The sequence below is a fragment of the Chlorocebus sabaeus genome, chromosome 1 (genome assembly GCF_047675955.1).
Source record: "Chlorocebus sabaeus isolate Y175 chromosome 1, mChlSab1.0.hap1, whole genome shotgun sequence".
Classification (NCBI taxonomy): domain Eukaryota; kingdom Metazoa; phylum Chordata; class Mammalia; order Primates; family Cercopithecidae; genus Chlorocebus; species Chlorocebus sabaeus.
In genome coordinates, this window is record NC_132904.1 from 120226843 (window position 1) to 120243079 (window position 16237).

General features: G+C 36.6%; 1 protein-coding gene across 1 annotated transcript; it reads right to left on the reverse strand.

The window, feature by feature from the left end:
- Window positions 1-15034: 15034 nt before the first annotated feature.
- On the reverse strand, window positions 15035-16003 carry LOC103248727 (olfactory receptor 8C8-like). The gene has a single exon (XM_008021327.3). It carries the CDS (start codon window positions 16001-16003, stop codon window positions 15071-15073), a length of 933 nt encoding a protein of 310 aa, XP_008019518.3. The 3' UTR covers window positions 15035-15070.
- Window positions 16004-16237: the final 234 nt, after the last annotated feature.

Below are 16237 nucleotides of genomic sequence, written 5' to 3' on the forward strand. Positions count from 1 at the left end.
ATTTAACCCAGCAATCCCATAACCGGGTATGTGCCGAAGGGAATATAAATCATTCTGTTATAATGATATATGCATGTGTATGTTTATTGCAGCACTATTCACAATAGCAAGGACCTGGAGTCAACCCAAATGCCCATCAATGATAGCCTTTAATTTTTATAATTTAATTTAAATGTGTCTTGGCATATGGTTCCTTTGGTTCAACCTATTTGGTAATGTTTGGTCTTAATGAATGAAAGTGTCTATTGCCCTCAATAGATTTGGAAAGTTTTCAGCTATTATTTCTTGAAATATGCATTTACTCCCTTTCTCTCTTCTCTATCCAGTACTCCCAGAGGGTGTATATTGGTTTGAGGGTGCCTCTTAAGTCACATATACTTTCATTATTCTTTTTCATTCTTCTTGAATTTTTGTTCCTCTAACTGGATAATTTCAAATGACCTATCTTTAAGTTTACTGATTCTCGCTTGAACCCAGGTGGCAGAAGTTACGGTGAGACAAGATTGTGCTACTGCACTCCAGCCTGGGTGACAGAGCAAGACTCCATCTCAAAAAAAAAGGTTTGCTGCTTCCTTCTTCTGCATGATATAATCTGCTGTTGATACTTTTGCTTAAATTTATCATTTCAGTAATTCTACTATTCAGGTCCAGGATTTGGGGTTTTTTTAATGATTTCTATTCTTTATTAAACTTCCTCTTTTATTTGTGTATTGTTTTCCTATATTGTTTTGCTGTTTATGTGTCATCTTGTAATTCATGGAGTCCCTATAAGATGATTATTTGAATATTTTTTCATCAAGTAGCCCATAAACCTCCATTTATTTAATGTTAGATAGTGGAGCTTTACTAGTCCCCTTTGATGGTGTTATGTCTGCTTAATTTTTTGTGATCTGTGTGGCCTTGTGTTGGTGTCTGTGCATTTAAAGAGGCAAATACTTCAAGTTTTTACATACAGACTTGTTTTGGCAGGTTAAAAACTGTCCCAACTATGTCCCCAGATTCATAAAACTACCTCTGGAATCACAGTCCAGCAGGTCTAGAGTCAGGTCATGTGATTTTATGGTGCATTTGTCTTATGAATGTGTTATAAATAGGTGTGGTTTTCAGTGGATCCCTGGCTGGGTCCCTAGGCAGGCATCCCCTCGACTGTGTAGAATGGGTCTGGAGGTGGGAAATGAGGCCGCTTCAGAGTCTGCAGTCAGGTCTGAGCTTGGCAGACCTATTACTAGGACACAAGAAAGCGTATCTTCTGCTGTGATTATGGGAGGGCAGGGCTGCCTCAGGATCATGATAGAGCAGGGATAGAGCAAAGCCACAGGACTACTTCAGATTCCACAATCAGGACCAAGATAGCAAGGCTTGCCACCAGGGGCAGAGATGGGGATGTCTTTGACCAGGTCTTTGCAAGGTATGAATGTCCTTACATTGTGACAGAGAAAGGATTGAGCCAGGTTCTAGTGCTGCTTCATGGACTGCAGTTAGTCCAAGTTCACCCAGCCTGTTGCTGAAAGCATACATGAGCATAACTCCTCCAGAGTCTCTTGGAAGATGGACTGGGTAGCAGGACCATGACAAAGCAGAGCTGGAGCTAAGTTCACAAGGCTAAACGAATGTTTCCAGTCTATATCCAGGAATATGGCTAATGAGTCTGCCACCAGGCCATGAACCTGCTTTCTCAAAGCAACCATCTTTGGTCTTGGGCTCCACCATGTCTTCGAAACCTGATAAATGAAGATTGGATACAAATCTCTCACAAAAGCACATTTGTTCATAGATGGATGCTGAATTATTGTTTCTGTGGATATCTGTGTGCTAGGCACCTTCTTATTTCACCATCACAAAATCTACGAAGGATTGTGTGTGCGTGTACACACAGGGGGCAGTATAAGAGGAGTGGATGATAGGACTCAATAAATTTGGGATTGAGGAAGTAAAGGGATGTACAACACAAAGCCTCTTCTACTTCTGGTTTTCACCACCCCTTAACCAGACTCTACCCTGATCACACTCACTGCAAACGTAACCCTGAGTAGCATTAGCAGCTTGCTTAGAGAAAGTTCACATTAAACAAATTCAGCAAGTTATCAGCAAACATTCTTTCTGGTCTTTAACCAAGAAAAACATTTTGTGTAACCACACAGAAAGTCTAAGCTTTCTCACTGAATTAGAAACACCTTGTTCTTAGTACACAGGCATAGGAGAATAATACTACTTACCTGTTTAACTCAGCTGTGACAACTCCAATAGTACTACACTATGCTAGCATACTATACTATACTAGTACTGTACTATGCTTGCTCTCATAACTCCTTTTATCACCTGTTCCATAATGAGAATCAAAAACTACAAAGGATTGCTCCATGCTCTGCATTTAACACACCTGACTTGGTTCCTCTGACTTATTCCTTTCTTTTGAAAGAAGTCCAAATAGATACGTAGTACTTAAATGTTCTAACTAAAAGTATATCAGCTAAATGGTCTCTATTAAAACCTTGCCACCCACCCTTAACTTTTACAACTTTTTTTTCCAAAATAATATGAATGTTATTTTTAATGAAAGTTGTTTTCTTATTGAAGCACATTTTACTGGTATTTTGAGGCTCATCAAATGAAAGACTAGTAGCCAGGCTAAACCTGAAATAGTAATAAAATATATTTTAAAAGGATGCACCTCTGCAATCTCTACAAAGGGTCTCAAGTAGCACAGACTTATTTACTTATTTAAAAACACTCTTTTTTCAATAAAGAAAACTATTTTTTAAAGCTAACACAAAACAAATGGATAAAAAGCAGAAAGAAAGCTCCAAGCAGGATAAAATATGTTATATAAATAGGACTTGTTAAGCAAAAAATCAAGCATGTTGATATTGGGGTCAGGGGATGAGATATGGGTGCTGTTTTAAAATCAAAAGTCAAGGATTTAGCAATGCCTAACATCTAAAAAAAAAAAAAAAAAAAAAAAACACCAAGTCAACAAACCACATATGATACATTTCCCAATTACTAAATATTGAGTGGGGACTTTTAAAATAGTAAAATAATAAATGCTATCATAATTATTTTTCAAAATGTTTACATTGTTATTTGATAAATCAGATTAAGAATTTTGAGATGCTCATCTTTAGACCTATTTTTTCAAAGTAAAAATAATCCAACATCCTATTATTTTAAAAACATCATCACCTAATGTTTCCTTCAAATTGTTATTAATCTCCCAACAGTAATTTGAGGGTTTTGTATCTTAAAATTCATATGGGAGTAATATTTGAAAGCCCATAAAAATGGGTATGATCATTTTGTTCCTGGGCCCTCAAGACCTGTGGTTTTAACCTTTCTTTAAAGTCAAATAACTTAAGCTTTCATCCTATCTAGAGAAATTTTTATCTCCTTAATTTTTCTAGAGCCTTCCAGAAAAGAGAGGAGAGTCATAGGAAGGGGATTTCATTCATCTATTATTTTTCCTTCTAGATTCCTTCTTTCTAACTTGAGTTTCAATTACCCCTCACTATAATAGCTCCTAAAGTTATGCTCCTCTCTCTATACAGTTTACCACAAATGTACCATAACTCTTGTAACATTTGCCAGAACACTTTTAATGTACCATCTTTGTGCATGGTAAATTTTATCAACGATTTAATGAGCAGTGTACAACAATTACAGCACTTTACAGGACAGACACAAATTCATACTGCAATGTGGTATCTAAAGCATCACTGATAGTTCTTTACAAAGGGAAATCTTGTTTAATTGCCATTTGTGTCTTTGGGTCTTGGCCTAAATGTCATGTTTTGCTGGGCTCCTTTCTCTCCCTGATCCTGTTCTCTGAATTACAAGACCTTGAAAACATCTCAGTTTTTTTTTGATGTTGTAGAAAAATTCAGCTCCCTAGTTGAAGCAATCATCTTCCAAGTATGCTAGCCTCAAAGGCCGGATCTGTCCCAACAACAAGAATCATCCAGTTGTTTTTCTAAACAAAAAACAAAGCAGCAACCACTTGGAGGAAGATTTATGCATCATTCAGAAAGAAAGCACATTCAAATTTTAAAATAGAAATATTTTTCATACTTATATTTACTGAAATAAAAATAATAAAATGAAGTAGACCAAAAGCATACTAGAGAGAGTAGTGGACTTGAAATTAGGAATAAAAAGTATATTCTAGGCTTTTTTATTAAGAAACTCTGTAAATTTAAGTAAATTATTGACTTCTCTGAGAATCAGTATTCTTTCCATACATACATATTAACAACTGAGTTTGTGCTGTTTGGGTATACAAAGGTAAATCAGAAATATCTACCAAAAGAAGGTAAATGCATCATGTGCAGCTGCAAAATGGGTTATATTTGATGATCATTATGAAGTTTTTCATATCTGTGACACTGGCTTTTGAAGGGAACATATTCCTACCCAGTAGAAAAAGTACATGCAGAAGTAGAACAAAATGATCTGATTCAAGCTTCCAATGGTATAAAACGAGTAGAAAATAAGAGTTTTATTAGCCAAAAGCCACAGACTCTCCGAATGTTTTCAAACTCCTCAAAAAAAAGGTCATTCCCAAAGGACATTATCAAGAAAGTTAAAAATCCCACAGAATGGGAGAAACATTTGTGAATTATATAATCTTAAAAGACCTAGTATGCAGAATGCCTAAATAACATTTAAAACTCAATAATAAAAAGACAAAACACTCCATTTTAAAATGGGCAAATGATTTCAATTGACATTTCTCCAAAGAATATACACAAATGGCCAGTAAGTACATCAAAAGATGTTCAATATTATTAGTAATTAGGGAAATTCAAATCAAAACCACAGGAAAATATTACCTCACACACACACAAAGATGGTTATAATTTTTAAAAAATAATAAAACCACATGTTGGTAAGGATGTGAAGAATTGAAACCTTTGTACACTCCTGGTGGCAATGCCAACTGACTGCAACCACTTTGGAAAACGGTCATGCAGTTTCTCAAAAGGTTAAACACAGAATTACTATTTCACTCAGAAATTCCTCTCAGTTGTATGCATCAGAGAAACAAAAAACATACATTCGCATAAAACCTTACATATGAATATTTATAGCACCATTGTTTATAATTGTCAAAATGTAGGAAAAGACGCCAAATATCTACCAACTAGTAATTTGGCAAACAAAATGTGGTATATTCACACAATGGAATATTATTCTGCAAAGAAAAAGGGTGAGTAGTGGTGAATGAATGAAGTATCATTACAAGTTAAAGCATGATACACCTTGAAAATACATTAAATGAGAAAAAGTAGTCACAAAGACCATTATTTTATTATTTATTTTATAAGAAAGATCAGAGGCCGGGCACTGTGGCTCACGCCTGTAATCCCAGCACTTTGGGAGGCTGAGGCGGGCAGATCACCTGAGGTTAGGAATTCGAAACCAGCCTCAACATGGAGAAACCCCGTCTCTATTGAAAATACAAAACTAGCAGGGTGTGGTGGTGCATGCCTGTAATCCCAGCTATTCGGGAGGCTGAGGCAGGAGAATTGCTTGAACCTGGGAGGCGGAGGCTGCAGCGAGCCGAGATCGCGCCATTGCACTCCAGCCTGGGCAACAAGAGCGAAACTCCGTCTCAAAAGGGGAGGGGAGGGGAGGGGAGGGGAGGGAAGGGATCCGGAATAGGCAAATCTACATAAAAAGAAAGTAGATTGGTGGTTGCCTAGGGCGAAGGTAGGGAAATAGGGAGGTGAGAGTTAAAGATATGGGGGATAGTGGGGGTGAGAAAAATGTTCTAAATTTGGTTATGGTTTTGCTTGCACAATTCTGTGAATAAACAAAAAGCTGTTGAATTTTACCCTTTAAATGTGTGATTTATACGGTATATGACTTTTGATTAAAATGTCACCAGGGAAAAGCAGTAAACTCTTAAATAACAGAAGATGCAACAGAAAGAAAATCAGAAAACTTTTGGAAGGAAAAGAAAATGTAAACACAAAATATGTGTAATGTGTTGAAATAGAATACTTACAGGTCAATTTATACCACCTAAATGCCTACACAAGAAAAGAAGAGAGGTGTCACATTAGAGACTGAAGTGTTCACTTTATGAAACTACAAAAAGAACACCTAGTTAAATTCAAAACAAGCAGAACAATAAATGATAACGAAAATGACCAAAAAATCAAATGGGAAAAGAACAATGTATAAAATTGATTAACCTAAAAGTTTTCTTTTTTATATTAATAAGAGTGATAATCCACTAACCAGATGTGTCAGATAAAAATGAAAAAAGACACACATGACTAAAATATGAAAAATGAACGCTGTTGCCTCAAATCCCATAGATATCAGAAGAAAAGTAAGGGAAAATTTTGTAATTTTTAAATTTATGCTAATAAACTTGACCACTATTGAAGGATAAATTTACTGAAAGACACGAACTGCCAAAACTCACTAAAAAAAAAAAAGTAGGTAACTGGAATGGCCCTATATATATTTTTAAAGTTGAATTTTCAGGCCAGGAATGGTGGCTTATACTTGTAATCCCAGCATTTTGGGAGGCCCAGGCGGGCAGATCACCTGAGGTCAGGTGTTCGAGACCAGCCTGGCCAGCATGGTGAAACCCCATCTCTACTAAAGATACAAAAATTAACTGGTTGTGGTGGCATGCGCCTGTAGTCCCAGCTACTCAGGAGGCTGAGACAGGAGAATCGCTTCAATCCGGGAAGTGGAGGTTGCAGTGAGCCAAGATCATGCCACTGCACTCCAGCCTGGGTGACAGAGCAGGACTCTGTCTCAAATAAAATAAAATAAAATAAATAAAAATTAAATTTTCAGTTAAAAACTTTTCCACAAATCAAACTCCAGATCCATGTAGCTTTGCTCTTAAATTCTACCAGACATTTACAGATGAAATAATACTCACGCTACATGAACTCTTTGAAAAATTAAAAAGGATGGAAAACATTGCAATACATTTTATAGACAAGAATTTTGATAACAAAAGCAGGCAAAGTAGTTATAAGAAAAACAATAACCTTCATAAATGCAGATGCAAACTTTTTTTTAATTTTAACAAATTGAATTCAACAATGCATAAAACAAAAATACATCATGGAAAGTACATTTTATTTTTGGTAATGCCCAGCTGGTTTAATTCTGTATATCAATATAATTCACCATAAAAAAGACTACTAAAAAATACAACTATATGATCATCTCAATAGCTGGGGGAAAAAAGCATGAAAAACTCTAAATAGAAGGGGGCTTCTTCAACCTGATGAAGGACATTTACAGTTAAGATGAAAATGAATCCCTTACCCCTAAGAGTGGAAACAAGAAAAGTATTTCCACTCTCACTATTGCTATTTAATATTGTACTCAAGGTTATAGGCAGTAAAATAAGGCAATAAAAATAAATAAATGACAGATAGATTGGAAAAGAAGAAATAAGATTATCTCTATTAGTAAATGACATGATTGCCTATATTTTAAAATCCCCAAAAGTCTGAAAACTACTACTATGACAACTCATAAGGTATTTTAGCAAGGTCACAAAATATAGCATAATTTTTTTAGTTATTAGTAATAAACAATTGGAAATTGACATTTTTAAAAAGCAATACTGTTTACAACACCAAAAATTTAACCCATAATGAGGAAAAGATCAATTTGTAGGAAATATCCAGAAATGACACATTGCTAGTATTAGTAGATACAGACAATAGCAGCTATTACCAATATATCCCATATGGCTATGAAACTGGAGGAAAGAATTAGCATGTTAGTAAAACACATGAAGGAGATTACCAAAACCAGTAAGCATTTCAAGAGATAAAACATAAAATGATTAAAATAAATAATACACAGTATGGGATTAACAGAAAATTACTGCAGAAGAAATGATTAGTGAACTTGGGAGCATAACAAGAGAACACAAAGAGGAAAGAAAGACTGAAATAAATCAACAGAGCACTAGTGAACTATGAGACAATTTCAAGCGACCCAATATATGTGTAATTGGAATCCCAAAAAAGTAGAGTCATAAAAAATATTTAAATAACTAATAGCCAATATTTTTCAAAATTTGATGAAAATTACACACCTATACAGCTCCAAGAATCTCAAAATAACTCTGAGCAGAAGAAACATGAGGAATACTTCTCCAAAGTACATAATAATCAAATTGATTAAAGCCAATAATAAAGAAAATAATATTAAAAGCAACTGATGGTGGGTAAGAGTTTGGGAAGAATATATTATATACAAAATAATGAAGAGAAGGGTAAAAACAGGGCTTTTGTCAATACAGAATAAACCAGTCCACAGTCACGCAACATCTTTAAATTATTAAAAGAAAAAAACACTGTCAACCTAGATTTCTATACCTAGAAAACATACCTTTCACCAATTAAAAAGAAATAAACAGGCTGAGCACATTGGCTCATACCTGTAATTCCAGCACTTTGGGAGGCCGAGGTGGGCAGATTGCTTGAGGCCAGGAGTTCAAGACCAGCCTAGTATTCCTGGTTTTTCTCAATCCTTTTCCTGGCTCTGCCCCCTCTATATATATTCCATTCTAACCAGGTTTCCTGCTTATGAGTGAGCCATTGGAAGTTCAAGCCCAGGGTTGCTATCCTCTGTCTGGCAAGGGTGAACAGCTGAAAAGCATTATCACAAAATGCCTCAGATTTGCTGAGCCTGATTACCAAGGTTGTAAAGGCCCACCTCACTAAAATTCAAGGATAGCCAGTGTGACTGTCCTTCGAAATCAAGGGTTGGCTAGAGAATTCCCTGAGTCGGAACATTAGAAATGAGAAGTCAGTGATGGAGGCAACTTAGGAAGAGGAAACGTTTTTAAAAGAGAGAGATAATTGTGAGTTGCTCAATAAACAGACAAGCTAAGAAGACTAATGCATTAATTTTAGGCAAATAAGATGGATCCAGTTCACACAGAAATAATAATGTGCATTGAGAAAATCTGGGAAGAAAAGAATCTTTCTAAGTGCTTGCAAAACTATGAGTCCAACAGAAGCTGGAGAAAACTCCTCAGCTCTGGAAACTTATTTTGGGTTGTATATATTTATCTTTATTTTGTATTATTTCTCCAACAGCTTCTTTTTGAAAAGTCCAGCATGAAACTGTTGTATAGTGATAATTAATAACAAAAGCAAGGTCCCGGACAGACCAAAAAAAAAAGGCTATTAACATATTTTGAATGGACAAAGTGTAATGGTTCAGGTATAGGAATTAAAAGAAGGTGAATCAAAGGGACCCAGGAAAATTCAGAGGGAAATACCTGTGACAATATATGTAGCTATCTGATCTCCTCTAGGTATTTTCTGTCCTGTGTACATTATTTACATGATTCTGTATAATGTTAAAGTCTACCAAATGTGTAATGGAAAGAGACTTACAAAAACTCACAAAACTGAAATATACAGCACCTCACTTTCTGAATGCTAAATATACAAGTATTTCTTTGACTTTCAACAAAAGTTGAACTACGTAGTGAGCGCACCCAGTCCACTGGCCCTAAATTGGACTAAGCTATTTAACAACTTGACTATCTCATATTGTTGGATTAGGTGTTTGAGACCTAAACAAACACTTGGGGGAAAATGTAGCGAAAAATACTTAATAAAAATGTCTGGCAATACTTTATCAACTCGGTAGTGATTATATTGACTGTTTTCATTATTCATTAAACTATAAATGAATATTTTGGGAAATTTTCAATGCATATGATAAATTTGTTGATAAAATAAGGAAACAGAGTCCTTTCAGTATGTACCATATTAATGTAAATTATTTAAAACCCAAAATACACTTAAAATCAGAATTATAATTATTTTAGTTTTATTAGATAACATTTTCAAATAAAATATCTTCATAATAGTCAATAAAAATTTGTGCTTGCTTCTGGAAAGTAATTTTTTCTATCAGGTTTGTGAATAAAGCTTGTAATTACTGTATGAGAATTCTTAGTAATTATAACTAACAAATATTTACAATCACCACCAACAACAAATTTGAATGTAAAAGTAACAGAATTTAAAATTGTTTTGAAAAAAACAGCCAAATATTTAAAATTGAAATCCCATTCAAACAAAGCAAATGGTCTTTTCTTTCATTGACAAATTTTATTTTGAATCAGTTTGGAACCAGCTTCACTTTTTTGCTTAATATTTCCAAATAACAAAGATACCCTAATTTTTAGAAAACTTGTGCATTTTTAGACCAGTCATGCTAACAGATGATACTAACAGAATACATCAGCTGGAAATGGGCAGAAGTATCTGATCTGGGAACAGAGAGACCAGACCACAGATAGCAGCACTTAAGGCTGGGCACTGTACTTCTTGAGCACCTAACAACCTCTTCAGCAAACCCCTGGGCCTCTTGTTCACAATAAGCTCTGTTGCCCTCTGCATGTGACAGTTGTAGCTGGTATCCAGGGGTGAAGCATCTCTTTGGTTGGGATTTTAAAATGGAGCAATGAGTGCTATCTTGTCTCACTGCTCTTGCTCCTACCAAAGCCGTGGTGTGCCATCACATCAGACTTCTTTACTCTTGACCACCCAGGAGTCCTTGCCAAGCTAAATCTGCCAGAGCAACCAGACTGAAACTCCCAACCTGATTATCCTAGGCTCAGTACCTTAACCTCAAACCCCTTTTGCCATTCTGTCTGTTATGCAGTAGTTAGAAAGCTCTGTCCCAATCTATTTTCATAAAGGAGAAAGAATGAGACGTTTGGAAAGCAGTACCTCAAAACTTTTTCATTAATAAGTCAGCCTTGGTGCTATGTCAAATCCAGGACCTGATAACATTTCAATTCCTTTGGGTGATGAAATGAACTTGGTTGGTAAATAGGTACCATTTCATGAATCTCTAAATATAATTTCTAATTTAATGTTTTTCCTGAAAGTTAAACCTTGGGATATTGCCCTTTTAAGTTTGTGCAACAAAATCTGTGTTTAAAATATATATAATTAATATAATTAAGCTTTTATGTAAAAAAAGAAAGGTTTTATATGTCTTGTCTTTAACATATATCAGTATGGTTTTCCAGTTTTAATTGTGTGTATGGAGAAACTATGATACAACAAATAAGAAAGAAGTATTTGACAATATCTGTATCTTTACCAAAGTACACATATAAAACTTATAAGCATTCAATAATTTTAAAATAAGCTTATACATTCGAAAGTCATTTTATATCTAATTTTCTCATTACATTAATTTTTTGTTTGGGATGGAGTTTGGCTCTTGTTGCCCAGGCTGGAGTGCAACAGAGCCATGTTGACTCACCACAACCTCCGCCTCCCAGGTTCAAGAGATTCTCTTGCCTCCGCCTCCCGAGTAGCTGGGATTACAGGCATGCACCACCACTCCCAGTTAATTTTGTATTTTTAGCAGAGATGGAGTTTCTCCATGTCAATCAGGCTGGTCTTGAACTCCTGACCTCCAGTGATCTGCCCACTTTGGCCTCCCAAAGTACTGGGATTAGAGGTGTGAGCCACTGCGCCCAGCCTCATTATATTAATTTTAAAAGATAATAAACTTTAATTTAAACTTTAGTTATAAATATTATTAGAAGTGGTTTTAATTAAAAAGTGAAATCAATTACATTTGCCATGTCAACACAAGAAATTCAACCTATAAAATAAACCGGTTGACTTCACAGAACTAAGTCAAGCTATTTGCTGATTCATTTTCCATGAGAGAGTGCTGGTGACTATAATACAATACTTAGATCACAAAGTAATTCTATGTCTGCAAATCACATTTTACTTTTTTTTAAGTACTGGGTGGTTATAGACATGAATTTTATACACGTCTTTCTATGTCATTATTAGAATGTGAACTTCTAAAATACGTGCTTTAAAGCAAAATCCAAACCAAACAGTTATAAGGTTTCTCTTTAACCAGGCACTATAATGAATATAGGCAAAAGAAATATAGAAGCAAATACAGATATTCAGATTCTGCTTCAGGAGTAAAAGTTTTAAACAAAATTAAGTAAGTGAGATAAATATACTAATGAATGTAAAAACTTGACTCTTCACTCTAACACCAATAATTTTAATCACATAGAAGTAAAGTACTTAGCCAGCAATATCATCTTCTAAGGCTATTCTCACAAAATGTTTTAGAACTTTTCAAAAATTACGGTATCTTTGTATAAATATAAAAATTACAATGATAATTAATCATGTCCCCTACCTATGGTATATCCTTTGAGGGACATCTTGCCCTGAGTTCATTCAAGGTAGCAATTATGCAGGATTTTTCTCAACCACTTTGCCAACTGGGGACCTCCATGACCTGTGACATCCCCTACCCCCAGCCAGGGCCTTTCTCAGCTCATGTCCTGCCACTAGAGGCACCCCACCCACTTGGCCTGCCTATCTTATAGATTGTACCCACATTCAGCAGTTCCTGAGCTCTTGTCCCATGTCCAAGAAGAATGAGGTTACACTGACAATTCAAAGGGTGAGGATGGGCAGAGAAGAATTTTATTGAGTGACAGAACAGCTCTCAGCCAAGGGGGGATGTGGGGAGGTGGCCCCCCACCACTGCGTTCTGGTGGTTTCTCTCCCAGTGTAGCTGGATCCAGGGCTTCTTATGGACTCAGAATGGGGAGTGCATGCTGATTGGTTTCTAAGTATGTAAAAAAGATTAAAGCAAAGACACCATTCAAAGGTGGGCAGAAGACAGTGTAGAAAATCAAATGGGAAAGGGTAGGTAAATGTAAAATACGTGAAGTGTGGGGATCAATCAGAGGAAAGTGCACCAGAAAGAAAGACAGGTTCTCAATCCAGTCCATGGATTTCACTTGTAGCTTGGCTTTCAAGCTTTAAACTGTCTTTGGCTTGAAGGTACGGTTTCAACCAGGGACCTGCCCCTGTCTTCCTAGGCATTCCTGCCTCCTGCCACTATCAGTAATAGGCAATAGACAGTTTAACTTCTGTGTGGAGCCTATTTTCTATTCTTTTTGTTATGAGTAACTATTTTTGTTTCTAAATGAAGGCATATTATCTAATAGGCCTGTACAGTACGTACACTACTATGGAAATAGTGACATGCCTTTTCAGGAAGGCTTGACCCAAACTGCTCAGCCTCACCATTCAGGAAATTATCACTATTATTAAAAGATCTGAATGAAACATGTCTTTGGAGCTCACCCTGTTTACCCTACCTTAAAATCAAACCTTTGCAGGGACAAGTATATTTTTCTAGTTGGGGATCAAAGCCTTGAAGAGCATCTCTGTGCTGTAGGCATTTTGGCTGAAGGCACCATCATTTCCATACAATGTCCACCTTCCAGTTCATTCTGAAATAACTCCCCAGAAGTCCTCTTTCTTCCCAGACTTCTTCTTTTTTTCAATTTATTTGTGGGATGAACAATAGTTTCAAAAATCAGGCCCTGCATCATAAGCTGTGTGACCTTGAGCAAGTCACATATCATTTCTTCATCTGGAGAACAGGATAAGAAGATCTAAATGTAAAGGGATTTGTTAAAAATGCAGCACACAGCATGGGCCTCGGATTCCATTTTTGATTCTCAGAGGGAAAAAAAGTCAAATTTACATATTACAAGAATAAATCTCAATCAGGCAAATTTGTGCCATATAATTTTGTTTGCTTTTTAAAAGAAGTATTAGATCTCTTTTTCCAAATAAGAACCCCTGTTACACAGCTAGGTAGACAGAAAATCTTGACACTCATTATACATGGCACTTTATTCTTTTGCCAAGAATATCATTGTAAAACTTTTAATCACAATCACAATCCACAGAGATTGTGGACATGAACAAGGTGGTAACAATGTCAATCCTATTACAACAAAATGTAAGTTGACCAATGTATTGTCATTATATTGGTAGGATTTGAGAAAGGTGGATAGAGTTGTGAGCCTAATCCATCTGTAAACGTCTGTAACAATAGAACCTTGGTGCAAGAAGGTGTGCAGTTCCATTACAGTTGTGAGGCCAGAAATCCAGAATAAGAACCACTCTTAAAAGAACCCTGAAAAATTCTGGAGATTTTTACAACTTTACCTTGTCCACAATTGTTGTCATCCCTTCTGTCTTTTAATGTGGTTATAAATAATAAAACTAATGAAACAAGAAAGAGCTCTATGTAATTGCTTCAGAGAAGGCAAGAAAAAAGTGAATTTGTCAGACAGCATCCACTTCCCTGGCGTACCTTTGATGAGGGTGACACATAAGAAAAAATAGTAGGTAGATAGGAAAGTATATCAGCTCAGCATCTCCACCTGGTATTGTTACTGGATAATGTTGTGAAATCCCAGATTCTTGGTGCCATGAACAAAGAATTGGACATGACACACATGCATACAACAAAGCAGCAAAAGGTTTATTAAGCACAGTATGATCCACAATGGATCAGGCTGACCCATGAGTGGTATCAGCCCTGGTTTGTTACATTTCATGGCCTTTTACATGTTTTTATCATCACTTGCTTAACCTCACCTTCTCTCCTGTAAATGAATTGCTCATCCTTGCCTTTCCCTCATTGTGCCTTAACCTCACTTTATTTCTCGTAAGTTAATTGCTCATCCTTGCTTAACCTTACTTTATCCCTTCTGACCAAATTGCTCATCTTTACTTTTATTTCTCAAGACCAAATTACTACAAGTTGTTCAAACTCACTTGCCTTATATTGCATGTTCCAACTCACTGCTTACTCCCTCATCAACTTGCTGCTTACGCCCTTATTTCATATGTTCTATTGCTGCTATCTTGCAGGTTTTGCTTTTGCTATTGCTTAAGCTAGCCTACGTCCAACAGGTCCCCTTCACCCCCGACTTCACCCCCAACTTCCTGGGCTATTCTCCTGCCTCAGTGTGGGGAATAAAGTTCAGGCTTGGATGGAGGAGGACCCTTCTATCTAAGGATAGACCCACAGAGTTACATTGCATGGTGGGAGAAGAAAGGCAGAAATCTTGCTAACAAGACTTTAGAAAGAAAGATGGAGAGAAGGAAAAGAAGAATAGGAGGAAGCAGATAGAGAGGAGAGGAAGACTCAGGAATTGGAAAAGGGGCTAAGGCAGCACCATTGACTCTACTCAGTTTGTAATTTTCTTTAGGGTTTTCTTTAGAGCAAGTTTGACATCCTTGTTCCTGAGACTATAAATGAGGGGGTTCAGCATGGGTACCACATTCGTGTAAAACACTGAGAGAAACTTCCCCTGACCCATAGACCCATCAGATGATAAATTAACATGAGCGAGCAGCCCAAATCCATAAAATAGGCCAACAGTTATTATGTGGGAGCCACAGGTACTGATGGCTTTGAACCAACCCTCAGCTGAGGACATGTGAATAATATTGAAAAGAATCAAAGCATAAGAGATTAAGATAATGAGGCTTGATACTATAAGAACTGTGCCCACAATAACAGACGTCACCAGCTCATTAGCATAGGTGCTGCTGCAGGAGAGCTGAAGCAGTGGGAAGATGTCACACATGTAATGGTTGACAACATTGGAGTCACAAAAACTGAGCTTCATCATACATCCTGTATGGACCGTGGCGCCAGCAAACCCCATCACATATGAACCAAACATCAGCAGAGAACAGATCTGAGGGGACATGGTGACCGTGTACAGAAGGGGTTTGCAGATGGCCACATAGCGATCATAGGCCATGGCTGTCAGCACATAGCACTCAGAGTGGACAAAAAAGCAGAAGAAAAAGAGCTGAGTTATGCATCCTGGAAAGGAGATGATGTTCCTCTCTGAAATAAAGCTCATCAGCATTTTGGGGGTAAAGACAAATGAATAACAGAGATCAATGAAGGACAGATTGAAAAGGAAAAAATACATGGGAGTGTGAAGGTGTGAATTCAGGCAAATTAGATGAATTAAACTCAAGTTGCCCACCATGGTGGTCATATAGTTCACCAAGAACAGGAAAAACAGGGGCAATTGGAGCTCAGGTTGGTCTGTTAATCCTGTAAGAATAAACTCTGTCACTGAAGAGTCATTTTCCACTGCCATTCACTCACTGGGTGTGATCTGTAGGAACAGGTGTAGAAAACATTAATAATGGACCCTCACTCTTTATCTCCAGAGGGAGAGCTGAATCTACTGGTTTACAAACCCAAGGATGTCTGAAGACACATAGCAAGGCATCCAAGGCTTAATACTTTCTATGGTGATTCCTGAGAATTCCCTTTTCCTGCCTTTCTCCCCCATCATGTTGTGTGTCTATCTGGTGAGAATGCTGGTAGA

Excerpts from the sequence above, each read along its gene's own strand:
- LOC103248727 (XM_008021327.3), bottom strand. The coding sequence starts at position 16,003 with ATGGCAGTGGAAAATGACTCTTCAGTGACAGAGTTTATTCTTACAGGA.